Below are 26829 nucleotides of genomic sequence, written 5' to 3' on the forward strand. Positions count from 1 at the left end.
AGTATTCCGACCACCGCTCCGGGGTGACGGTCTACTGCTATGGCCTATGGCCATAGCAGTAGATCCCGGGAGCGGTTCTCAGAACACTGAAGATGACCGCTGGTCACTTACCATACCCGAGCGTCCTCCTCACTGCTCCGCTCCGCTGTACTGTTGCTATAGGCGCACGCACAGGACGTGAGTGACGTCCCTGCATGCGCTTCCTCCCAGCTAGCTGCTTTGGGTCACCAGGAATGACAGTGCCCAGGGCAACTGCCCCTAGTAGTTCTAATTCATTGTCGGCTGTTTTAGATACATGCAGATATCGGTGTAAATCAAATAAATGCTACAGACAAGGTTTCTTCGGGGGAAGGAAACATTTATTTTTTTAAGTTTTTTGTGGTTTTTTATTTTTTTTTCTTTGTTTTTGTTTTTTCATCTTTTTTTTTTCTTCTTTTTTTTTGTGTGTGGCCACATGATCTTACAGCCTTTACACTGGCGAGATATCCTTAGCCTTTTTTGATTTTCTTAAGTACATGAAGATACTGAAAGAAAAAATAAAGATATTACATTATTTGATATCTACATGTAAATTCCACCACCTTGAGAATGGGTGGAGTGTGAGCAGACATCATTAAATGGATTTATTGTACTGTATAGCTGAGGATGTCTGTTAGTTAGAATAACTGATCCCTTTGTTATATGGCAATGTAAATACTACTAAGTGTTACAAACCCTAGGCCAGCGAACAGTGATAAGGTGATGGCACCAGCTACATATGCTGCAATGTCGGGTAACTTAAGTGTGGGATCCTCAGCTAGTGGCTCGGAGGTTGACATTTCTGTCTCTGCGGGAAGTGTTGGCACAGGCTTGTCTATTTCAGTCACTGCTCCTAATCCGCTGCCAACTAAATATTAAAGAAATTGTCTTAATAGTACAAACCATCAGAATAAAGTATAACATAACAATATTGGTCATAAAGGCTTTTCATACCATATGAAACATAGAGCTGCAGGTTGAATAAAATTGTACTGGTCTTAGGGTCTATTCAGGCGAAAAAATTTCTGCCTCAAATGAAAGCCCAATACACTTCTACAGGCGTAACCTGTAGCTTCTGGGCCCCCGTGCAAAATCTGCAACAGGGCCCCATATGTCAATTATACTGCTGGTCTCTTATCAACTGGCTCCGGAAAGTTAAACAGATTTGTAAATTACTTCTATTAAAAAATCTTAATCCTTCCAATAGTTATTAGCTTCTGAAGTTTTCTGTCTAACTGCTCAATGAGGATGTCACGTCCCGGGAGCTGTGCATGATGGGAGAATATCCCCATAGGAACTGCACAGCTCCCGGGACATGAGTCATCAGAGAACAGTTAGACAGAAAACAACAACTCAAATTCAGAAGCTAATAACTATTGGAAGGATTAAGATTTTTTGATAGAAGTAATTTACAAATCTGTTTAACTTTCTGGAGCCAGTTGATATATATAAAAAAAAGTTTTGGCCTGGAATACCCCTTTTAATTTACCAACCTCTAAATATAGCCCATGGTAGTGCTCTTCACTCCCTGCTTCACCCCTCAATTCATCTCATTGTATGAGATCCTAATTCTCTGGGGCCTGTCTCCTACAACAAGTGGGAGCGAGAAGTACACTGGGGAGTGAAGGCCGCTACCATACACTTCTACTGACTATATCTAGAGATGGGTATTTTCTTAAATAACTGTAACACTATAAATAATATTATAGTCATGTATAACAGAACTAAATCCAAAATCCAGTAAATTGTCCGTAATAATGGGCTCTTACCTTTCACGTTATAAGTATATTTAGCGATTGGCACACCAGAATTAAGAATGGTGGTACATATGTATTGGCCAGCTTCATATTTCTGAATTTCTTTCAGCTCAATATAAGGATCCTCAGTTACCGTTTGTACAGGATGAGAAGTCTGGAGAGATAATAAGAGTGTTTCAGATATGTCTCAATGGCTTATAAACTATAGATTTATACGCCCAAAGCAGGGTCTGCCACGCCCCCTCCATATATCTCTATGGGAGAACGGAAGATAGCCGAACAGCTCTCTCATAGAGATATGTGGAGGGGGCATGGCGCCTCCGCTTCGGGCAGGGGTCCTGATGCGCCGTTCCAGGGGAGAGCCATGGCTCCGCACAGGAGATTGTGGGGACCCCCTGCGATCCAAACCCTATCCCCTTTTTTGTATGACATATCTCCTTTTATGACAATCATTTTCTACTTTACACCTATATTATTGACAATTTTAATGGTTTTTACCTTACTGAAAATGTTTTTATATCCGTCCTCAAGCCTCGGATACCATTCTAAGTTACAGGCAAGGAGAACATCGTGATCTTCTGTAACTGCAATATTTCTCTCTAAAAAGTGACATGAAATATTATAGTCATAATTTTGTAGCTAGTCTGTCTCTGCACTTTCATATATATATATATATATATATATATATATATATATATATATATATATATATACTATCATAGCGTATGAATGTGCTGGGGTTCCTTACATGGGACTACATCTGTCTGTCATTACAGAGAGATGCCTTTACATTGTATATGCTAGTGACTGGTTTATTTTATACTATCTACTTACCTCCACAGTCTATAACCTCTGCAAGACGTGATGTCATATCTTTGCACGGAGTGCATTTATCTCCGGACTTTAAATCTGATGAAAATAAAAAAAAAGTAAAGTGTGATCCGAGTATTAAAGTCTCTGTAGAATTTTTCCTTAGAATCAATCTCCTGATAAAGGGGTGATGGGTTTCACCCCTCTGTCACATGGACAAAACACAGGCCGCCATGAAGGAGGCTTCTATTCTGCTTATGGCACCATTGGAGAGGTATAGTAAAGTAAATGTCCTTCTGGTTCAGCAAGATTTTCTGCCAAATACTATGGACTATTAGGAGGGTACTGAATATTGAAGGGGTACTTCGGTGTAATTTTTTTTTTTAAATCAACTGGTGCCAGAAAGTTAAATAGATTTTTAACCTACTTCTATTTAAAAATCTTAAGCCTTCCAGTACTTATCAGCTGCTGTATACTACAAAGTTCCTTCTAGTTTTTTTCTTTTTTTTCTTTTTGACCACAGTGCTCTCTGCTGACACCTCTGTCTATGTCAGGAACTGTCCAGAGCAGGAGATGTTTGCTATGGGGATTTTTTCCTGCTCTGGACAGTTCCTGACATGGACAGAGGTGTCAGCAGAGGGCACTGTGGTCAGACAGAAAATAACAATACAACTTCCTGTGTAGTATATAGCAGCTGATAAGTACTGGAGGGATTAAGATGTTTAAATAGAGGTAAATAAAAAATCTGTATAACTTTCTGAACCCAGATTACCCCTTTAAGGAGATGTTCACACATTGGCTCTAAGTTTTTTTATGCAAACCTGACATGTTTTGTCGGGTTGTGCACTTTGCGCCAGAAATTCTGTCTGCACCAGATTTTGCACCAGATTTTGCTCCGGAATTGAGAAAAACCCGACTAAGACTCCATTTTACTGAGAACACCCGAAAGGGGCATGGTCACAGAAAAGGGATGTGTTCCTGACATTTTTACAAAAACCAAACATATTGGCCCTCTTTTACTAACATGATTCTGGCTCTTTTTGTTAGGTTTAGCACCTAAATTCTTTCTTATGGAATGTGCGACAGTGATGTCATGCCCCGCCCCCTCTATACAAATCTATGGAAGTGCATAGACTTCATTCATCGTATGGTCAAACTAATATGTAATCTTGATACTTTTATATTGTTTGCATTATGTTTTACTGATTAAAAAAACATTCTAAACGTTTTAGAAAAATTTAAACAAAAATTTAATTGCCATTTTCTGACCACTATTACTTTTTTATTTTATTTTTTTTATTTTTTATTTTTTTACCGGGCTCTATGATGACTCTATTTTTGCACTGTGATCCATGGTTTTTTATCAGTACCATTGTGGCATTGATCAGACTTTTCATTGGCTTTTTATTTCATTTTTTTGGGGTATGATGTGATAAAAAAAGACTTTTCTTGGGTGTGGTACTTTTTGTCCTTTACGCTGTTCACCGTACGATATAAATACATTTTACTAGTTTGGACAATTTCACATGCCACAATACCAAGTATGTTTATTTTTATTTTGATAGGGGGGAAATTTAAAATGTTTATATGGAAATGGTTAATGTGTGGGTTAATTTATTGGTCACTTAGGGGACTTTTAGGAGGAATCATTAAATTCCTCATACAAGTCAATGTAGTTCCATAAAACTGCATTGATCTGTGTGTACTGCGCTTGATTCATTGAGCCGGGCTGTATCAATCACAGAGCCATGGATCACAGGGAAAGAAAGATAAGCCCTCTGGCTATCTTAGCAGTGAATCCTTTAGCTCTAAAGGGTTAATAGCCGCCCGCGGCATGTTGGCTATTATTGGTGGCCCTCAGCTACAGAAGTCAGCTGAGGGCCGCCCGGTATGTATAAACATCATTGGTCATTAAGGGGTTAAAAAAAACTGAAGCTTTGTATAAATTTGCAGCTACCCATTATACTGCCATTTTTTCCTTCTCATTTTACAATGTAGCCTTTTAATATTGTACAAAAATGTACTGGATTTTATGTTCTATGTTTTCTACTTCCTAAATATAAGTGGATATTTACCGAAACATTTGTTCTGGGTGGTGCATATGCAGGTGCACTTGTCAAAGTATTCTGTGAAGAGAGGGAAACATAATATAAAAATTACATCATCCAGACACATTATTGTCATTTCTATAGAAGTAGGATATATACAGTGTCCAGGCCCTGTGATTTATATTACATAGTGTAAGTGTGGTGCTCTAGTACATGACATGGCCCTGTCAGGTAAATGCTGCCTCAGGTGCCTGTGCTGGGCCCCACTGCTCAGGGTGCTGTATTGTGCTCTAATTTGCCATATCTTGTTTTCCAATGTATTTATTATGTTGCATTTAATAAATGTTTAACATTCCTCATGCAGAGAAAACCATGTGATCCTTATGCCCAATGGGATGCCCCCAAGCCTGTGCTTTAAGTAGTGTAGGGGGGGGGGGGAGGAGATATTCTGTTGAGGAGAAGACCTGAAGAAGCAGTGTGGAGAGGAGTGGGGAGGAGTCTGTAGTAACCTGAAGAGGTCCTGTGGAAAAGTTAAAACCCTTAAACCATCTGCAAGTACCCCTCCACACAGGTTCAGTCTACAATAGTCTATAATAGCAGGAGATAGAAAGCCCCAGGCAACTCTTGATCCAAAAGTCTAAAGTCAAAGCCTGGCGGGAAGCACTGCAGTGAGTCTCAAGTCAGCACGGGTGGTCTCAAGTCTAAAGTCTAATAGTTCCTCTGCATCTCCCCTCTTTCAATTGCATTGTAAGGGATTGTAACAGTTATCTTGAACCTCAGTAAAGGCAGTTTTCCATAACCCTGCATCTGATGTTGTTATTCTCCAGTGCTTGGCCCAGGAGAACTGCTGTATCTTGGAGCATGGTGGTTAACGCTACCCTGGTGTCACAAGTGACTATTTGTCTGTAGCTGCACTCCAATACTAAAACTATAACATGTCATATTAGCCCACCACCTAAGCTAATGTCCCCTGTCCAATAACACAGCTTATATTCTCCCAAACATGTCCTCTATATATAGTGTCCTCTACATAGCACCCTCTATACTGTGCACAAATGTCCCCATAGACTGCTGACCATAGTGACCTCTATAAAGTATCAGCCAATAGTCTAAAATAACACCATCCAAGTAGGCAGCACTAAAGATAGAGACAACCCAAGTGTGCCCCAACAAAACAGCTGCCTGTTTATTCTCACTTTCCTCATGTTCCTTTTCTGATGCCCTCTGTTATAAATAAATATTGGCAGCCAGTCAACAGCAGCTCCTATTTACTGGTTTTAGATTATTTTTTCACAGAGAGGAGTATAGCAGATATGTAGAGCTGCGTATTCCTGTATAATAGTCATATTCTGATACCACTGTGAACTTTTAATACAAATCTTATGTACATGCACAGCAGTGACTTATGGAATAATAAGGTTGATGATGATGCGATCGTAGTCATTCTGGTCACTATTATGAGTCTTACTATGAAGCTTACAATTATTTTACTTTACTATTAACCTTACCTTGATTTCCAGGAGATCCTCCAGCGCAAATGGTCTTCTCCTTTTCACAGGTCCTGCAGTTGGTCAATGTTTGGACCAATAAACCTGAGGAAAGGCAGTTGTTTAAAAAACTTACAATGTTAGGGTATGTTAACATGGGCAAATTTGCTATGAGCAAATTTGCTAATTTTGGAAGGGGCAAATTTGCTAATTTTTGAAGGTTTGGTTTTCACGCCGTACAATTTATGGTAAAAATGTTATGTGTTCTTTATTTTTGGGTCAATACGATTAAAATGATACCCATGATAACATACTTTTCTATTACTGTTGCGCTTAAAAAAAATCGCAAACCTTTTAACCAAATTAGTATGTTTAAAATCCCCCTTTTTTGAAGACCTGAAGATTTTTCCGTATAAGCGGCGGTATGAGGGCTCCTTTTTTGCACCGTTATCTTTACTTTGTATTGATACCATATTTGCTTTATAGAACTTTTAATCCATTGTTTATAATTTTTTGGGGGAATAAAAAAGCATCTATTTTGAATTTTTCTTTATTTTTCCGTTCACGCCGTTCACCGTACGGTATCATTAACATTTTATTTTAATAGTTCAGATATTTACGCATGCGGCGATACCAAATATGTATTTAAAATATTTTTTAACACTTTTTGGGGGTGAAATAGGGAAAATGGGACAAGTTAAATTTTTATTGGGGGAGGGGGTTTTTCACATTTTTTTTACTTTCTTTTTTTACTTTTATTTTTACACTTTAATAGTTTCCATAGGGGACTATTTATAGAAATCACTCGATTGCTAATACTGTTCAGTGCTATGTATAGGACACAGCCCTCATCAGCATTATCGGTCATCTGCTCTGGTCTGCGGGAAGGCAGATCAGAGCAGAAGACGCCGGGAAGGCAGCGGAGCCAGGTGAGGGGACCTCCGTCTGCCGTGCTGGATGATCCGATCCGATCATCCATTTTATCGACCGCTATGCTGCAGATACCGTGATCTGTATTGATCACTGCATCTGAGGGGTTAATGGCAGACATCCGTGGGATCGCGGATGTCCACCATTACGGTCGGGTCCCTGGCTGCGATCAGCAGCCGGGACCTGCCGCACATGATTCAGGCATCGCTCCTGCTCGCGGTTATGCTTTGGACGTAAATGTACGTCCTGGTGCGTTAACCTCCCTGGCGGTATGATTCTGTCTGGAAATTTGTACCAAAAGCGGTACAATTTTTTTAACTGAATTTCACATCTCCCTCCGCCCATTTCACATCTCCCCTGTCACATTCCCCTCTCCCTTGTCACATCCCCCGTCACATTCTCCCCCCTCCTTGTCACATTCTCCCCCCTCCTTGTCAGATTCTCCCCCCTCCTTGTCACATTCTCCCCCCTGTCACATTCCCCCCCTTGTCACATTCCCCCCCCCCCTGTCACATTCCCCCCCTGACACATTCCCCCTTTGTCACATTCCCCCCCCCCTGACACATTCCCCCCCTTGTCACATTCCCTCCCCTGTCACATTCTTCCCCCTGTCACATTCCCCCCCTTGTCACATTCCCCCCTGTCACATTCCCCCCCCCTGACACATTCCCCCCCTTGTCACATTCCCCCCCCCCTGTCACATTCCCCCCCCCTGACACATTCCCCCTTTGTCACATTCCCCCCCCCTGACACATTCCCCCCCTTGTCACATTCCCTCCCCTGTCACATTCTTCCCCCTGTCACATTCCCCCCCTTGTCACATTCCCCCCTGTCACATTCCCCCCCCCCTGACACATTCCCCCCCTTGTCACATTCCCCCCCTCTTACATTCCCCCCTTTGTCACATCCCCCCCCCCCCCCCCCTTGTCACCTTGTCTTGTCCTGCAGCAGGATACACTAGGTTTGCCGGCAGATTTCAAACCTAGTGTATTTGCTGCAGAACAAGCCCTTTCCCCTTCAGCCAATCACAGGCTTTACACCACTGTGGCCTGTGATTGGCTGAAAAGTGAAAGGTCCTAGAAGATGAATAGTGAAGAGAGGACACCCCGGACCGCACGGAGGGGAACGGCATCTTCAGGGACCGGGACTAGGTGAGCAAAAGGTTTTTTTATTTTACTACTTTTTCCTTTTACACTTAGCTCAGTGTTTTTCTAACAGGGTGCCTCCAGCTGTTGTGAAACTACTACTCCCAGCATGCCCGGACAGCCTTTGGCTGTTCGGGCATGCTGAGAGTTGTAGTTTTGCAACAGCTGGAGGCCCCCTGGTAGGGAAACACTGACTTTTAGTATTTTTCTTTACCTGCTCTGGCCGGCCCCGCAACGGGAGCCGACCAGAGCAGATAATCGCATGTTTTCCCGGGGGCCGCATCGCTATATCGCATTGCTTTTGCGATATATCGTGCAGCCCGGCCGGGAACTCTGCAATTCTACCCCGAGCGTGACTCGGGGTTACCGATCCTGGCAGGGAAAATTAACCCCGAGTCACGCTCGGGAATACCGCTCAGGAGGTTAAGTACCACCGCACCAGGACGTACATTTAGGGCGCTCATCGCTAAGGGGTTATATACATTACTGTACCATAGCTTTCTCCAAACTTTGGTCAGACCGGGGAGGGTTCCTGTCCTGAAGTTGCTATTGATTCTAATGGGTGCATAAGTTCGGGACTGGATGGACACATGTCACTTCTTTTTTCTTCATTGTTAAACATCCCTCATTGAGATCAATGGCAGCAGGGATTTTTTTAGTGATAGGACATGATTTTGATGTTGAAATCATTGTGCTTGTTTTACTTTAAAAACCCACATGGTTAATGTTCATGTGAACATGGTCCTATAAAATTATTTTATAATATTTATGTAAGAAATATAAAATCTACTTACCACAGTTGTCAAAATCTGAAAAATACCATAAAAAAGGAATATTAATATTTCATTGTCATATACTTAAACTGAAAAAACTATAATAGAGAAAAAAAATTATAAACAACAGTTTAAATTGCCAATAGCGACTGAGGTGACTAGTAATTCTCAGTCCCAGAAATGGTGAGTTACTATAAGTTGTTACTGTGTAACTCACTAGTAAAATAAATATAGAATGTTTTCATAGAAAAATATCTATAAGAACTCACCTTTCTTGTTAGGGCATTTCCCTAAAAATGGAACATTAAGAAAAATGTAAATGATTAATAACAAATCAGAATTTTAGTAAAACACACTATATATTATAGCTATACACATATGTAAACAAAGGCCGATGCCACCTATAGGCAATGTAGACTCCAGCCTAGAGCGCACATTGAATAAGGGTGCTGCGCTCAGGAAGCAGGATTTTTTTTGTTTTTCCTCTGCCGGGGCACACTCCAGTATGCAGAGCACTCGGATATTTCCCCTCCCCCTCTCAATGCCAATGGCCTCCATTTTCAACTTTATTTGTGTCCTTTAGCAGACACTATTGCTGTAGTGAGACTATCGCCATGATTAAGGCTTTCTAACAAACCGAAACGCGTCAGTGTTTCATTTAGCTTTTAAATGTTTGTTTTTGAGCACAAGATTTTTAATGGATATTATGAAAGTTTGAATTTTTAGGGGAGCTGAAATTCCACAATTCTTTTGTTCCTGGACAAGCTCCTTATGAGTACCGGCTCCTCTGCATGGTTCCGTGCCTTCCCAGCCTACCCCCTGATGTGTCTCTAGTGAACCTTATCTGTGGTGAGCTAAATCTTTGTTTCTATTTTAGTTTACTTTTAGCCCCGCTGTCAACTTCCTCCCCTCCCCAAATTCAACAGATGTGCAATGCCGTGACCTCACAAGGCCCCAACATAGAGAATGGTGGATGAGTTTGCACCTCTCTACTCTGTGAACTCATGTGGTACACGGGGGACCATTCTGGCACATTTTGAGTCAAGGAAAGTGGGTGAGGTGGCAGTTTCTAGGATAAAGATACCAGATGCTTTAGGCTGTGTCAAGGCATGCTGGGCATTGTAATTAGCTAGTAACAGCAACTTCCAACATTCTTTGACACAACCTATGGCTCTGTAGCTGACTCAAAGCTACAATTCCCAACATGTTTCACTGCAACCTATACTATTTTACTATATAGTGCAACATGCTGGGAGTTGTAGTTTTGGTTTTGGGTAGCTACAGAGCTGTGTGAGGGCATGCTGGAAACTATCTGCAACTCCCATATGTAATAAAAAGAGATCAAAAAGTCACATGAAAAATGGCACAGTTTAAAACTGCAGATCACGGTACAAAAATGAGCCCTTATACAGCACCGTATACAAACAAATATAAAAATTATTAGGGTCAGAAGAGGACAAAATTTCCCCCACATATGTATTGTATTTCTTCATTTGATGTCACACATATATAATCAAATATGCAAATTAGCATGGCTGGTATTTTTTTGCAAGATAAAGATGGCAACTCTACAGATGATGCATGCTAGGGACGTCTTTTATGTGTCCTGTTTAGACTGCCTCAGAGGTTGCGTGGAAGATTGAGGCACCCGGCACATGTTAGGAAGGGGGAAAGGGTGTGAATATGTTTGGGACAAAAATCACTCAAAAAAATTACAGAAAAAACTCCACACTTACTGGTTACTGGTACAAGGGCTGGTTAGGCACCTATTCCCACAATGATGCAGGACAGCCACAATGCTATATAAGGGGAGGTCGTACAGGTGTAAAATACTGATGAACAACCACTCACACGCCTACTATTCATGAGGGGGGTACTTGCCTAGTATCATATTTGCACACAGATAAGGCATACACAGGGTGGCAGTTACATGATAATGTGTAGAGCACCATGCTGCGTTACAATCTATTAGTGACACCCATACTATTCAATCAGGCGGGCTGCCCAGCATCTTCTATGTGCACCCCACATGCACTGACACCCCAGGCTCCCCCCAGCATCACAGTGTTAACAGTGCGGTGTTATTCATTGTATGGTGATATCGTTCACAAACAAATGTGGGAACACAACCTACTAAGGCCATGCTTACACACCGGCCAAAATATATTTTGTTAGATCAAAGTGTTTTTTTGTTTTTTTTGGGGGGGTGGGGGACATAGTGAGGTTTTGCCTAGGGTGGCAAAAATCCTTGCACCAGCCTTGATATCAACTCTATGGCTGTGTTACCTCACAGTATTTTGGCCTATAAGGCGATATTCCCACATAGCCATCCACATTCCACAAGCCAGGAATGGATCTTAAAAGAGGAGAAGATAAATTGTCTCCTCTGTACGTGTCCTTCATATATGAGCTGTTTTTGGCTTTGATTTTAATCATTAAAAACCTGAACGTGTGAACACAGCCACAAGCAGCCCAATGACACAGGAGGATTGTTGTGTTTTCTTAATTTCTTTATTTCATGTTTCTGGTAATGATATGTGAGAAGGTGAATCACACATATATGAAGCACAATTTGTAATGGGTATGCCAAATAGGAAAACAAATTATATTAGTAAATCTGAGCCATTGTATTACATCAATATCACTTACATATCTAAACTACCAAACTAAAATACTGACCTCGCTGCCATGGCAACCATTCTTTGTTCAGCTGTCAACATTCTAATGCTCAGCTGTGAGTGGTTGCCAGGAAAAACAAGTACAGGTCTTTTTGTTAGTTTTGATATATAAGAGCCAAATAAGTTATCGTGGTTCACAAAAGTGGCAAGTAAATGACAAATTGAGCTCTGATACATCTGTAAATGCATTAATATACATTTTGGGGAAATCTGTGGGGGAGGGAAACCCTTTATCAGTTGTAACATACAGGGGAAGGCTATCCATGTCATCCCAAGACTGGTTCTGTATAGACTTACGTTTCTCTGCCTCCTGCACAATATTCTCAATCTTCTCCTTGAGTCTTTTGAACTGGTGTTCAAGGTCATTGAGAAGATTCACACCTGGAATAAATAGAAGTGACAGATATATCATCCTCTGCTCCCAAACTAAAGCCATTTCATTTCTATTCATCTACATTGAAAATTCAGCAATTACCTGTAGAGTCCAAGTCCACGATGATATTGACTGATATTTTATATTCGGACCCTATTTCGGATAGGGCATACTCATCTGGAATATAAATACAGAACAATCATTATTAATAATGCATCCTTTTTGAATTTTCACAGAAATTATAATAGTAAAATTAAAAGAATTACCCAGAGTCCCCACATCCTCCAAGTATTGTTCAATTTGCCTTTTGGCAGCGTTTGCAAAATTTTTGATAGTCACATAGGCGGCGGTTTCTTCTACCAGAACCTGGTCCTGAATAAAGATCTTCAATTTCTCAAGAGCCTCCAAACCCCTTTTATTGCAGGGTATGCATCCAAGGGACTGTGCTATCAGGAGCCATGTACCAAATACTACGCTCCACATCATTTTATTTTTGGTCAAAACCAAAAAAGTCTTTATGAATTTGCTTCCAGTAGTTACTGGTCGCTTAGTCCTGTCAATAACTTCTCTTACTGAGAAAATGATAGAACTGATACATTCTACAGCCTTACACACTGTCTTAGGGGAACATGTGTTTATGACATCATGATGACATGATGATGTTATAACGCATATGCCAACAAGGCACTGTAAGACATAAGCAACTGAAAGGATTTTATTAAAATAGATATTTCAGGAGCGTCATTATATTGTCTTTAACCCCTCAAGGGTTAAAAAAATATGGCTGCAATTTGGAGACTGATCTGATAGGATAGTGATGGAAAACATGACTTATGCTCCATTCATATTTTAGCTGGAAGCTCAAATAAAGCAAACTCTGCCACATTGGATACAGCAGTATTCTTACCATCATAACATATCTTGAGAACTGAACACGACATCCCTGTTTTAAGTGAATGGGGTCCTTCAGGAGACTGATATTTGTTTTTACATATTTTGAATTATCAAACACATAGACAGTGCTTTTCTTAACATGTTAAGAACCAAGGGGTCTGGCCCCAGCATTTCTTTTGGGTGCAGACCTTTTCTTTTTTAGCTAACCGTGTGGCCGACCCTCTTCTGTATAAAAGAGTGGCCGGCCATCGTTAGCTAATCGCCCACCCACCGCTGATCAGTCCTGTAGTACGTTGTGCGGGTGCATTTTTGGGGATCATAAGCGACTTTTTTATTTTATTTTGCACCAGTTAGGCAGTTCATGCCACCAGCAGCAGGCTAGTGCTGTGTGGATGGACCGTACCTGTGTGTGTGCGACCTTCCCCACCACTGTCAGTGATTTATCACTGATCAGTGTTTTTTTGGGGTTCAGGCAGGTGCTTTTTTGGGGGTTTCAGCTTTTTTAAATTCTATCATTCTGTTTTTTTGTGTGGGGGTCTGTGTATGTGCCACCAGCCACTCTTCTGGGCTGAGTGGCACGACCTCCCACTGACTTCTGCACCCCCTGCCACTACCAAGCATTAATCAGTGTGCACAGCACTGATTAGGTAAACATTTTTTTTTTGGGCACAGGGCTTTTTGCACTAGAAGCCCTTCTTTTTTTAAAGCTTTCATTTCCTTTTTTTTAGTGTAACAGCTTGACTAGGTAGACAATAAGATAACCGAGGTTAACTGAATAGCACCTAATACCCAAGGTGCTTGGCCAAAAACATGAAGTGTGAAAAATAAGGTAACAGTCCTCAAGTGATCTAGTGAGAGGGGGGAGGGGGTGCGAAGAGGGGGAGGGAGAGGGGAGGGGAAATGGGAAGAGGTGGGAATCAGATAATAGAGGTGAGCAAAAAAGAGATTAGACCATAGAGTAAAAATTGTATGAATTTAATGAAAAAATTTGATAAAATACAAAATGGGTAGATGTGAACAGGAGGGGGGCCCTTGTGATTCCCCCTCCAAAAATGAAAAATAAGATATAATAAATAGGATAAATTCAATATAAATAAATAAAATGTGCAAAAAATATGCAAAAATAAAACGTCAATTCTGAATCCCCAGATGGTGCGTATAATGTCCTATAGATCAAAGTTCATGGATATGCATAGACATTCAGGTGCAAAAACTGTCAACACGTATATACGGTGTAATATGAGGCACAGGAATATGTAGCTGTTGTTCCAATATGTTACATGTGCGATAAATAAGTGCAGAAGGTATGTATCCTGTAAAATAAGGGCACAGCAATATGGTGTATCGATATGTACAGTCCTGTAAGTAAAGAGATATTCTGCAGATTCCTGCACTTCCAACTGTGCGGGGGGGGGGGGGCACTTGTCAGGCAGACCGTTTCACCCAGTGAGTGCACAGGAGCAGGAGCGTGTTCGTAGTGGTGAGTGGGTTCGGCGTCCTTGTTGGTCCGGCTCCAATCCTGTGTGGGGCTGAGCGCGCTCAGGAGAAAGAAAAAAAGTGCTAAGTTTGAATGCTGGCCAGTGATGGCAGTGTCTGTGTTGGTAGATAGTCCATATCAGGCTCTAAAGGGCAGTTGGTAATCTATGGTATAATCCTGGGGATTCAGGTAAAAACACTAGGGCTAGACGCGTTTCAGGAGACTACTCCTTTCTTCAGTAGCTGATTCATGATAGGGGTAGTGATCCTTTTATACTATGCAGTGGTCTAAGGCCTAATTAGAAAAAAGAGGAAAGTGGATTGCAGGAAAGGAGAAAAGGAAAAGAGAAAAGCAGGAGTGGATGGGAGGAATGGGGTTGACAGTGAGGGACATCTGAGCAAAGCAGGAGGTTTTCTGCAATGTGTTATTGCCCATAAACTAGAATAGACTTGTGTATAAAATTTTTGTATGGTAACATTAATACAGTAAAAATGAATCAAAGTAAATGAGGAATGGAGGATAATAATACATTTTAATTAAAAAAAACGGATATATGAATAAATAAAGTTAAAAAAAGTTACCAAAAAAAATAAAAAATAAATAAAAAAATAAAGAATATATGAATAAATAAAGTTTAAAAAAAAAGAAAAAAAGGGTTAGCACAGCAGAAGGTTTGCTGCAATGTGTTATTGCCCATAAAATAGAATGGACTTGTGTGTAAAATTTAGAATGATACCGTTCCAAGTGAGAGATGGATATCAATGAGTTTGTAAATATAAATATAAATCTAGTAATACAGTAAGAGTGAATTGGAAAAAATGAGGAATGGAGAATAAAAATAAAGTTAAAAAAAAAAATAAAAGGATTAGCACAGCAGGAGGTTTGCTGCAATGTGTTATTGCCCATAAAATAGAATGGACTTGTGTGAAAAATTTTGAATCATAACGTTCCAAGTGAGAGATGGATATCAATGAGTTTATAAATATAAATATAGTAATACAGTAAGAGTGAATTGGAATAAAGGGGGAATGGAGAATAGTAATAAATAGAGATGAGCGAACTTTTCAAAAATTTGATTCGGCCGATTCGACGAATTTTCCTGAAAAGTTTGTTTTGATCCGAATTTATTCGCGGTGAATCGATGTTAAAAAAGGCTATTTCTAGCCTACATACAGCCTCTATAGGGGTATAGAACACTTTGCTGTGTCCTAAAATGCATATGGAGTGTGATGGGGTAGTGAAATAATACTGTTATTCAGAATAGCATGCAGATTACCGGCATCGCTCTTAGAATCACTGCCGAACAGCTGCACAATGACAGAGCCTGGTGGTGGCATCAGTGTCAGGAGACCATATAGTGACTGAATGACATAGCGTGGACATGTTGGCAGCATGAGGACACCATTTAGTGGCTGAATGGCACAGCGTTGATTTGGCTGATGCACTAGTACACTACACACCAGGGCTTCACAATCCCCCCCAAAAAAACAACACAATATATTTTCCCCACATTAGGCAGCATAGATTCCCCACATTTGGTACGTGTTCCCCCACATTAGGCAGCAATTTCCCCACATTAGGCAGCATAGATTCCCCACATTTGGTACGTGTTCCCCCACATTAGGTAGCAATTTCCCCACATTAGGTAGCACAGATTCCCCACATTAGGTAGCATAGATTCCCCACATTCGGTAGCACAGATTCCCCACATTAGGTAGCATAGACTCCCCACATTTGGTATCACAAATTCCCCACATTAGGTAGCAGTTTCCCCACATTAGGTAGCATAGACTCCCCACATTAGGTAGCATAGAATCTCCACATTAGGTAGCATAGACTCCGCACATTTGGTAGTAGTTACCCCACATTAGGCCGCAGGTTCCCTTGCAGGTTCCCCACAATGGGTCAAAGTCTCCCCACATTAGATCGCTGTTTAACCCCCCCCCCCCCACACACAAAAAAAACCCCTCATACAACACAGAGAGACACACACAAACACTCACACAGTCAGAGAGACACACACTCACAGACAGACACACACACAGAGTCACACACAGAGTCACACACACACACAGAATCACACACACAGAAAATAAGGCATACTTGGCACACCAGAAGGCCTCCTACATAATTCCAATACAAGAAATGATTGTGGGCAGGGGTGTAGCGCTCCTGGGTCCCCCTGCAACACACACACACAGTCACATACACACAGAGTCACACAGAGTCACACAGTCACATACATACACACACACAGAGTCACACACAGACAGTCACACACAGACAGAGATAGCGACAGACAGAGAGACAGACACACACACTCACCCATCCAGCGCAGCGCTCCTTCTCTCCTGGCGCCCTGCGAGTGACGTCACTGACGTCCCATGCGGTGGTGCTGACGGACGGGCGCACAGCGGCGATGACGGCCGGGGGGGCAGCTGATGGACGGGCGCACAGCGGCGATGAAGGGCGGGGGGGGGGATTGCTGACGGGCGCACAGCGCAGGTGAATGCCGGGGGGGGGGGGGGGGTGGTGCTGTCGGACGGGCGCACAGCGCAGGTGAAGGCGGGGGGAGGGTGCTGCCGGTCGGGTACAGACGGGGGGTGTCGGTGTAGCTGGGGGGGGGGGTGCTGCGGAGCATCTTGGTGTCACCCCATTAGGTTGGTGTCACCCAGTGCGGGCCGCACCCCCCGGACCCGGGTCGCAACGCCACTGGAATGGAATCAGATTGTAATCTCAGAGTAGCTTACCCAACTGAAGATTAGTGTTGAGCGGCATAGGCCATATTCGAATTTGCGAATATTCGCGAATATATGGACGAATATTCGTCATATATTCGCTAAATTCGCATATTCGTAATATTCTCATTTTATTTTTGCATATGCGGAAATTAAGATATGCGAAAATTAGCATATACAAAAATCAGCATAAGCGAAAATTCGCATATGCGAAAATTAGCATATGCAAATTTTCACATATGCGAAAATTCGCACGCCAGTCTCACACAGTAGTATTAGAGCCTTCTTTACACCACACAAGCTGGAAGCAGAGAGGGGTGATCACTGTGATGTGTACTGTAAAAAAAAACAACAATATTCGTAATTACGAATATATAGTGCTATATTCGCGAATATTCGCGAATTCACGAATATGCGATATTCGCTAATAAAATTCACATTGCGAATATTCGCGAGCAACACTACTGAAGATGAGCATCTGCGACATATGCTGGAAAAGCATGTACAACCCATTGAGGCCCTACCTTTGAACTTGTAGACAGTGGCATACCTACGCTTGGGAGCACCCAGCATCCTAGGAAGGGTGTAGGCCACCAAGGCATCGGTCTGACACTGCCAGAGGGCCCAGGGCAGAGAAGGTGCCTGCCCAGCACAGATGCACAGTCGCTAATGGGGATCCAGGATATAGGACCTGAGGTCTACACTGAGAGGAGACCAGTGACCTTTGTCTCGATACAGTGTAGGCACGATGACCTCACTCATTGGTGCCTGCACTGTGGAGGGATAAAGACGTGGCAAGCCTGAGCTGCAGAAGAGATTGCTGCGTAGGACATGAGGAGAGTATAGGTTGTTTTTTTCCCTCTCTTTCATCCTGGCATGGTGGTTACAACTACTTACCTAGCTGGCTACCTACATATCTACATGCCTACCTACATAGCTACTTGCCTACCTACCTGGCTACCTAGCAAGCCACCTGCCTGACTACCTACCTTCCTGACTAGGTAAATACTGGTTACCTACTTGGCTACATGCCTACCTACATAGCTCCTTACCTGGCTACTTACATAGCTACCAACCTACTACCTACCTACATACCTACTTACTGATGTAGTTACCTTCTGGGAGGGGTGAGGTTGCCTACCTGAGGACATACCTGCTCATGGAGGGAGTTCCTAATAAAGAAACTATCTAACTACTGTGGAAAACACCTACCTAATGGGGGAGCAACCTGCCTACTAGGGGGATATACCTACTTAATAGTGGCCCTACTAACCTACCCACTGTGTGGGACACCAAGAAGGCGATTAGTACAGGGACTTATAAATAGGGAGAATATGTAGAGGTGGGGAGCGCACAAGTCTAAAATGTTTGTCCTGCAGATGCTGAAGAGCAGAGTTCCGGCCAGAAGAAGTTGACACGATGGTCTGAGCCAGACAAAGAAGAAGAGGACGACTGCGATCAGAGAAGACATCAATTGTGAGTCACTTAATTTAACTGTATGCATATTACTGCGTGACTACACTAGGTACTCCTCTGCTCGCAGGACTTAGAAAAACTGCTTCTAAGTTTTCAAAGGTCTTTATGCCATGCACCACAGGACACTTTAAGTAGATTTGTGGAGTCCATGCCTGTTGGGTTGGAGCTGTATTAAAAAGACCTATGCAATTTTGGGCAGGTCATGTTAATGTAATAGCTATAGGTGACTGTATTTGGTATTTTATTATTCAAAAATCATACAGTGCTGAACATTAAAACTAGAGATGAGTGAATCGAAACTGACGAATCTGAAAAAAATGAACCCTCACACATCTCCATATATGGGAAAATGAGAATGTTAGAGGTGGTCAAAATAGAGAAATTTTAAATGTACTCATTTTGTAAACAAAAGTTTGAGATTTTTTAATAGCAGCATAATAATAAAAAGTATGTAATCATGGGTATCATTTTAATTGTACTGACCCACATAATAAAGAAAACATGTAATTTTTTTTTTTTTTTGGGGGGGGGGGGTTACCATACATTTTAGGGTAAAATGAGTGATGTCTGTAACACCTTGCGCTCCGACCGCACATACTCACCGTGAGCACATTGTCTCCCTCTCCCCTGGTGCCGGCGGGGCTGGGATTCGCATTGTGGAATGCGCTCGCATGCGAATCCTAGCCCGTCACTTACCCCGTTCCTCTGCTGCCTCCTCTCCTGCCTCTCAGCTCCTGCACACATGTCCCTGTCTCCTAGGGCGTGCATGCAAGAACTCTGAGATTTAAAGGGCCAGTACACCCATAATAATGTGAAACACCTGTGCCTCTTCTATAAGTCCCTGCACCTCCCACACTTCCCTGCCGGGTCTTTGTTGCCTAGTGCCTGAGAGAATGCGTTCCAGAGAGTTGCCTTGCAATGTTTCTTACCCTTGTTCTGTGACCTGACCTTGTTCCTTTGCCGCCTGCCTACTGGCCTACTGCTACGTCATTTACTACCCTTCTGTGCCGCCTGCCCTGACCTTCTGCTATCCTGACCACAAGTTGTCCTATTCAACCTGTGCCTCGAATCGCCTCAGCCACCTGTGTGGTCGAGCTGTGCCAGGGGTAGCGGCCTGTGTTCCGTCTGCCACAGCAAGTCCATCCCACTTTGCGGCAGGCTCTGGTGAAAACCAGTGGCACCTTAGACTCTGCTCCCTCGTACAGTCCTAGTCATCTGACACACAGGTCCAGCGTACCCACTACCACAAGTGTTCCTGTCAACTGAACTGTGAGTATTACAGAAAGATCCAGCAATTGATCCCGCTGACGTACCCCTACCTGAAGTTGAGGATCTTCCCTCCATTGTGGTGCGACAGTCGCAGCAGTTGGCCCGACAGGCACAGCAGCTCCCTCAGTTGTCTGCAATGATGCAGCAATTATTGGCCATACAACAGCAGCCGCAACCAGCTCAAGTTTCCCCACCTTCTCCTGCAGCGTGTTCTGGGTCCAAGTTATGATTACCTTTACCCTTGAAGTACGATGGAGATCCGAAGTTGTGTAGAGGCTTCCTTACACAGTGCTCCTTGCATCTGGAGCTCATGTCTGACCAGTTCCTGACGGAAGGAGCTAAGGTGGCCTTTGTCCTCAGTCTCCTGTCCGGAAAAGCCCTGGCCTGGGCTATGCCTCTTTGGGATCGCCTCCTCCAAGCTGACGGCCTTTCTCGCTGAATTCTGCAGTGTCTTTGAGGAACCCGCACATGCTTCTTCTGCTGAGATGGCTTTATTAAATCTCTGTCAAGGGAATTCCTCAGTTGGTGTCTACGTGGTTAAATTCAGCACTCTAGCCTCTGAACTAGTATGGAATGATGAGGCCTTGTGCGCTACTTTCAAAAAAAGGACTGTCTAGCAGGATAAAACATGGTCTCACTGCACGTGATCCTCCATCCTCCTTGACGGACCTTATCCACCTGGCTACACATATTGATGTGCGTTTTGCTGAGTGACAGGAGGAGCTTCCTTTGGAGAGAGAACCTGTCCGAACACGGTGATATCCTCGCTTGGCGCCAGTGTTCCAATGTCCTCCTCTACAGTCTGGTGTGCCTCTTGCTGAAGAGGCTATGCAAGTGGATCATTCTCGCCTGATGCAACAGGAGAGATCTCGACATCGCAGAGAGAATTTTTGCCTGTATTGTGCTAGCCCGAAACACTTCCTCAAAGACTGTACTGTTCATCCTCAGCAGCCAGAGAATGCTCTCACCTAGGGCACATAGAGAGGCATCCCTAGGTATGAATAAGTGTCTCCACTTCTGCCAAGTCTTCCTTCAGCGCTACAGCATTTTTGGACTCCGGTTCCGCAGGCGACTTTATTGATGCCTCTTTGGTCCATAAACATCATCTTCCTGATACTCGGCTAGCAAGCCTTTCTTCATCTCCTCGGTTAACAGACAAAACCTGGACTGTAAGGTGCTTTTCCGTACTGTGCCTCTCGTCATGCAAGTGGGAGTCTTGCATAAAGAAAATATTGAATTCTATGTGCTGCCACACTGTACTTCAGAGCTTCTTTTTGGCCTTCCTTGGCTCCAACATCATTCTCCGCAACTAGATTGGAGAACTGGATAAATTTTACACTGGGGACAGTTCTGTCAAAATCTTTGTCTCAGGTCAGTCCAGCCTAAAGTTGTTTCTTGTTCTCCTCCTTTGCCTGGTCTGCCTCCACCTTACCAAGACTTTTCAGATGTATTCTGCATGAAGCAGGCCGAGTCCCTACTTCCACATCGTCCTAACGATTGCCCCATTGATCTACTGCCTGGTACCACTCCTCCTTGTGGAAGAATTTACTTGTTGTCACTTCCTGAGACCAAAGCCATGGCCGAGTATATCCAAGAGAACCTCCAAAAGGGATTCATCCATAAGTCCTCTTCTCCTGCCTGAGCAGGTTTCTTTTTTGTGGGGAAAAAGGATGGTTCTCTCCACCCATGTATTGACTACAGGGGACTTGACAAAATCACGGTTAAAAATTGTTATCTACTTCCCCTTGTCTCCGTGGAGCAAAGGTCTACTCCAAGTCGGACTTGTGGGGTGAATATAACCTTATTCGCGAGGGAGATAAATGGAAAACGGCCTTCAATACTCGTGATGGACATTTTGAATATCTCGTGATGCCTTTTGGTCTTTGCAATGCTTCTGTCGTTTTACAAGAATTCGTTTATTATATATTCCGAGATCTTCTCTACACCTGTGTTGTCGTGTACCTAGATGACATCTTGATCTTCTTTACCATCTTAGAGGAGAATCGTACTTATGTTCATCTGGTTCTACAACGCCTTTGGAAAAATCAACTCTACGCCAAACTGGAGAAATGTCTATTCGAGAAATCTAGTCTCCCGTTTCTCGTCTACATCCTTTCCCATCAAGGCCTGCAGATGGATCCAGAAAAGTTGTCTGCGGTATTGGATTGGCCTCGTCCTTCGGGCCTACGTGCTATTCAACACTTTCTGGAATTCGCAAACTATTATCGTTAATTTATCCCACATTTCTCCTCCTTGGTTGCTCCGATTGTGGCTCTCCCTAAAAAGGACACTAACCCTAAGACATAGCCTCCTGAGGCCAAACAAGCCTTCTCTTGTTTAAAGGGGTACTCCGGTGAAAACCTTTTTTCTTTTAAATCAACTGGTGGCAGAAAGTTACATAGTTACATAGTTAGTATGGTTGAAAAAAGACATACGTCTATCAAGTCCAACCAGGGAATTGAAGTGAAGGGTGTAAGGGGATAAGGGGAAGGGATGTAGTTTTATAATTCTGCATAAGCATTAATGTTATTTTGTTCCAGGAATGTATCTAACCCTGTTTTAAAGCTGTTAATTGTTCCTGCTGTTACCAGTTCCTGAGGTAGACCATTCCATAAATTCACAGTCCTCACGGTAAAGAAGGCATGTCGCCCCTTTAGACTAAACCTTTTCTTCTCCAATCGGAGGGAGTGCCCCCTCGTCCTTTGGGGGGGTTTAACCTGGAACAGTTTTTCTCCATATTTTTTGTATGGGCCATTTATATACTTATATACGTTTATCATATCCCCCCTGAAACGTCTCTTCTCAAGACTAAACAATTGTAACTCCTTTTATTGCTCCTCATAGCTAAGATGTTCCATGCCCCATATTAGTTTAGTCGCGCGTCTCTGCACCCTTTCCAACTCCGCAGTGTCCCTTTTATGAACAGGAGACCAAAACTGAACAGCATATTCCAGGTGAGGCCGTACCAATGCTTTATAAACGGGGAGTATTATGTCCCTGTCCCTTGAGTCCATGCCTCTTTTTATACATGACAATATCCTGCCGGCTTTGGAAGCAGCAGCCTGACATTGCATGCTATTCTGTGGTCTGTGATCTACAAGTACACCCAGATCCTTCTCTACCAGTGACTCTGCCAGTTTAATCCCCCCTAAGACATACGACGCATGCATGTTATTAGTACCCAGATGCATAACTTTACATTTATCCACATTGAACCTCATTTGCCAAGTGGATGCCCAGACACTTAGTCTATCCAAGTCATCTTGTAACCTATACACATCCTCTATAGACTGTACCGTGCTACAAAGCTTGGTGTCATCTGCAAAGATAGAAACAGAGCTGTTAATACCATCTTCTATATCATTGATAAATAAATTAAACAACAGCGGGCCCAGTACTGAACCTTGGGGTACACCACTTATTACCGGGGACCAATCAGAGTACGAATCATTGACCACCACTCTCTGGGTACGATCCATGAGCCAGTGTTCAATCCAGTTACAAACTAAAGTTTCCAAGCCCAAAAACCTTAACTTACCTGTCAGACGTCTGTGAGGGACAGTATCAAACGCTTTGGCAAAATCCAGAAACACTATATCCACAGCCATTCCTCTGTCAGGCTTCTACTCACCTCTTCATAAAAGCAAATTAGATTGGTTTGACAACTTCTATCCTTAGTAAACCCATGCTGGCTATCACTTATAATACTATTATCCCCTATGTATTCCTGTATGTAATCCCTTATAAGTCCTTCAAACAATTTTTCCACAATGCACATTAGACTTACCGGTCTATAATTGCCTGGCGAAGACCTAGAGCCCTTCTTGAAGATTGGTACCACATTAGCCTTGCGCCAGTCCCTTGGCACAATACCAGACACCAGAGAATCTCTAAATATCATGAACAAGGGTACAGATATTACTGAACTTACCTCTCTAAGAACTCTTGGGTGTAGTCCATCTGGCCCTGGAGATTTGCTTACATTTACTTTACTTAACTTACCTTGTACCATCTCTACATTAAGCCAGTTCAGTACATTACATCATGTGTTACCAGCACTGACCTGGCCAATGTCAGCTCCTTTTTCCATAGTGTATACAGAACTAAAGAACCCATTCAGTAGCTTCACCTTCTCTTGATCACCCGTGACAACCTTATAGCTGACCCATCAGATTTGAATTTTTTGAAGGCTATTTTTTTTGTTGTTTATTGCTCTTTTAACATCATTTGTCAGCCATGTAGGATTTAGTTGTAATCGTTTATATTTGTTCCCCTTTGGTATATATTTAGCTGTATAGTTATTTAGAGTTGATTTAAAGATGTCCCATTTACCTTCTGTATCAGTATTTGAGAACACCTCCCCCCAGTCTATGTCCTGTAGTGCAGCCCTCAGCCCAGGAAAGTTTGCCTTTTTAAAGTTATATGTTTTTGCCTTCCCCGTCTGTCTTTGTTTACTACATTTTAAGTCAAAAGTAACTATATTGTGGTCGCTATTACCAAGGTTTTCCCGCACAGTTACATTACCAACCAACTCTGCGTTGTTGGAAATGATCAGATCCAACAAGGCATCACTTCTTGTTGGGTCCTCCACAAACTGGCCCATAAAATTCTCCTGCAATAAATTTAGGGATTTTCTCCCCTTTGTAGTTTTAGCCAACCCCGGACCCCAATCTATATCTGGATAGTTAAAATCTCTCATTATTACCACTGTACCTGCCCGGGCGTACAGTTAAACATATTTGTAAATTACTTCTGTTAAAAAATCTTAATCCTACCTGTACTTATTAGCTGCTGAATACTACAGAGGAAATTCTTTTCTTTTTGGAATGCTCTCTGATGACATCACGAGCACAGTTCTCTCTGCTGACGTTATTATAATAATAACAACGCTTTATTTATTGTTGTCCTTAGTGGGATTTGATTCCAAGTCCCCAGCACTGCAAGGCAGCAGTGCTAACCACTGAGCCACCATGCTGCCCTTAGCATACATCTGCTATGCATGGTTGCTAAAATGGACAGAGATGTCAGCAGAGAGCACTGTGGTCATGATGTCATCAGTGTTCCAAAAAGAAAGGAATTTCCTCTGTAGCATTCAGCAGCTAAAAAGTACTGGAAGGATTAAGATTTTTTAATAGAAGTAATTTACCAATATGTTTAACTTTCTGCCACCAGTTGATTTAAAAGAAAAAAGCTTTTCACCGGAGTACCCCTTTAAAGTCTGCGTTTGCCTCTGCTCCTGTGCTTTCTAGACCTGATCCGGAGAAGCCCTTTATTTTGGAGGTTGATGCCTCTTTTGTTGGAGCCGAAGCCGTCCTTACCCAAAAAAACGCCAAGGGCAAGACTGTAACTTGTGATTTATTTTCTAGGACTTTCTCGCCAGCAGAAAGGAACTACTCTACTGGAGGTCGAGAACTTCTCGCTATTAAAGCGTACCCGTCAGATCACTCAAAAAAACAAAACTGTTATATGTTGCTCAGTATCTCATCCTGATCATGTACGTGTGCTTTGTATGTGTCTGTGACCTACATTTCTCTCAGAATTACCTTTATTTCTGAAATACTTTAATTTTATCTACCAGAAGCAGGGGGGCGGGTACTCACTGGGATAACCACTCCCCCTCCTCCCGCTCCCTCTCCTCAGTCCAGTGCTTCCCAACCAGGGTGCCTCCAGCTGTTGCAAAACTACAGCTCCCAGCATGCCCACACATCATTTGGCAGTGCAGACATGCTGGGAGTTTTAGTTTTGAAACAGCTGGAGGATATGATTGTAGTCACCCTTTATTACACACACACACACACACACTGGGTTCATATATTCTTACACATACACATTAGATAGACACACTGATATACACACATACACATATATATATATATATCCACACACACACACACACACATACACACATACATGCTTGGACACTTACTTTTTCATCTGCAATGCATGTTTCTGCCTCTCTCATTGATGTCTGCTGTGTGAGAGACGGCAGCCTTCTTCCTGCCCTTCCCGCTCTCTTCACATGAGTCTCTGCAGTGTGTACAGCCCCTCCCCCCTCCAAAACGTCCCGGAGTCCAGGACGAAGCAGTGTTCACAGAAGCAGTGAATGCATTCCAGGAGGCAGAGGGGGCAGTTCTTTGACTGGCTTTTTCACTATGAAATACTGAAAATTTTCTAATGAAAGCAATTGCAAAACCTATTGTTTTTGCATGCTTTACAACATATCAAAAGTTTTGATATCTGACAGTGCCTATTTAAGCTTGCTTTGGAGGAATGGCAACATTTATTGGAAGGGTCATTACATCCGGTCAGTATCTACACAGTCCACAAGAATCTTCTGAACCTTCAGTCTGCTTAGTGAGTGAATCCTCACCAGGCAAGGTGGTCATTGTTCTTTTCCAGATTCAATATCTATATTAATTTCTGTCCAGCTAACAGGAACATCAGAGCTGATGCTCTCTCCCGGTCCTCTGACGTCTTAGGTTTGGATTCCACGCCATGGCACATCATTCCTCCTGATCTCTTGGTTTCTGCTGCTCCTGCCGATATTCAGCAAGCTCCTCCTGGAAAATCCTTTGTGCCCACTAGATTGAGACGCAAGGTACTGAAATGGGGGTCATTGTTCTTTGTTGGCAGGTCATCCTGGAGTTCTTTACTCCTAATCTCTCGGCACTACTGGTGACCGCATCTTGAACGTGATGTTTCTGATTTTGTTCGTTCCTGTGACACCTGTGTCCATGACAAAATCCCTCAGCAGAGACCTGCTGGACTCTTACAACCTTTGCCCATTCCAGAGACCCACATTGCTATGGATTTGATCACCGATCTTCCACCATCCCATAAAAACGCAGTCATTTGGGTCGTAGTTGATCGCTTCTCCAAGATGGCTCATTTCATCCCTCTACCTGGTCTTCCATCCGCTCCACAGCTGGTGAAGTACTTCTTGCTACATATCTTTT

The 26829-nt window shown here is 42.7% G+C and overlaps 1 protein-coding gene across 3 annotated transcripts; it reads right to left on the bottom strand.

Moving 5' to 3' along the window:
* Nucleotides 1-332: 332 nt before the first annotated feature.
* On the bottom strand, nucleotides 333-12609 carry LOC130309887 (izumo sperm-egg fusion protein 1-like). Of its 3 annotated transcripts, XM_056552355.1 has the most exons (12): nucleotides 12286-12606; nucleotides 12122-12196; nucleotides 11944-12027; nucleotides 9238-9258; nucleotides 8990-9004; nucleotides 6142-6225; nucleotides 4661-4711; nucleotides 2610-2684; nucleotides 2274-2374; nucleotides 1788-1929; nucleotides 715-886; nucleotides 333-524 (listed from the first exon to the last, which is right to left on the bottom strand). In XM_056552355.1, the coding sequence occupies exons 1-12, from the start codon at nucleotides 12503-12505 to the stop codon at nucleotides 470-472; spliced, it is 1095 nt and encodes a 364-aa protein (XP_056408330.1). In that variant the 5' UTR covers nucleotides 12506-12606; the 3' UTR covers nucleotides 333-469. The 3 variants fall into 3 exon arrangements, with proteins under 3 accessions (XP_056408330.1, XP_056408331.1, XP_056408332.1); XM_056552356.1 differs by lacking the exon at nucleotides 9238-9258; XM_056552357.1 differs by lacking the exon at nucleotides 715-886 and having other exon boundaries at nucleotides 367-524; nucleotides 12286-12609.
* Between the last annotated feature and the right edge of the window lie 14220 nt (nucleotides 12610-26829).

The sequence above is a fragment of the Hyla sarda genome, chromosome 1, assembly GCF_029499605.1.
Source record: "Hyla sarda isolate aHylSar1 chromosome 1, aHylSar1.hap1, whole genome shotgun sequence".
Classification (NCBI taxonomy): domain Eukaryota; kingdom Metazoa; phylum Chordata; class Amphibia; order Anura; family Hylidae; genus Hyla; species Hyla sarda.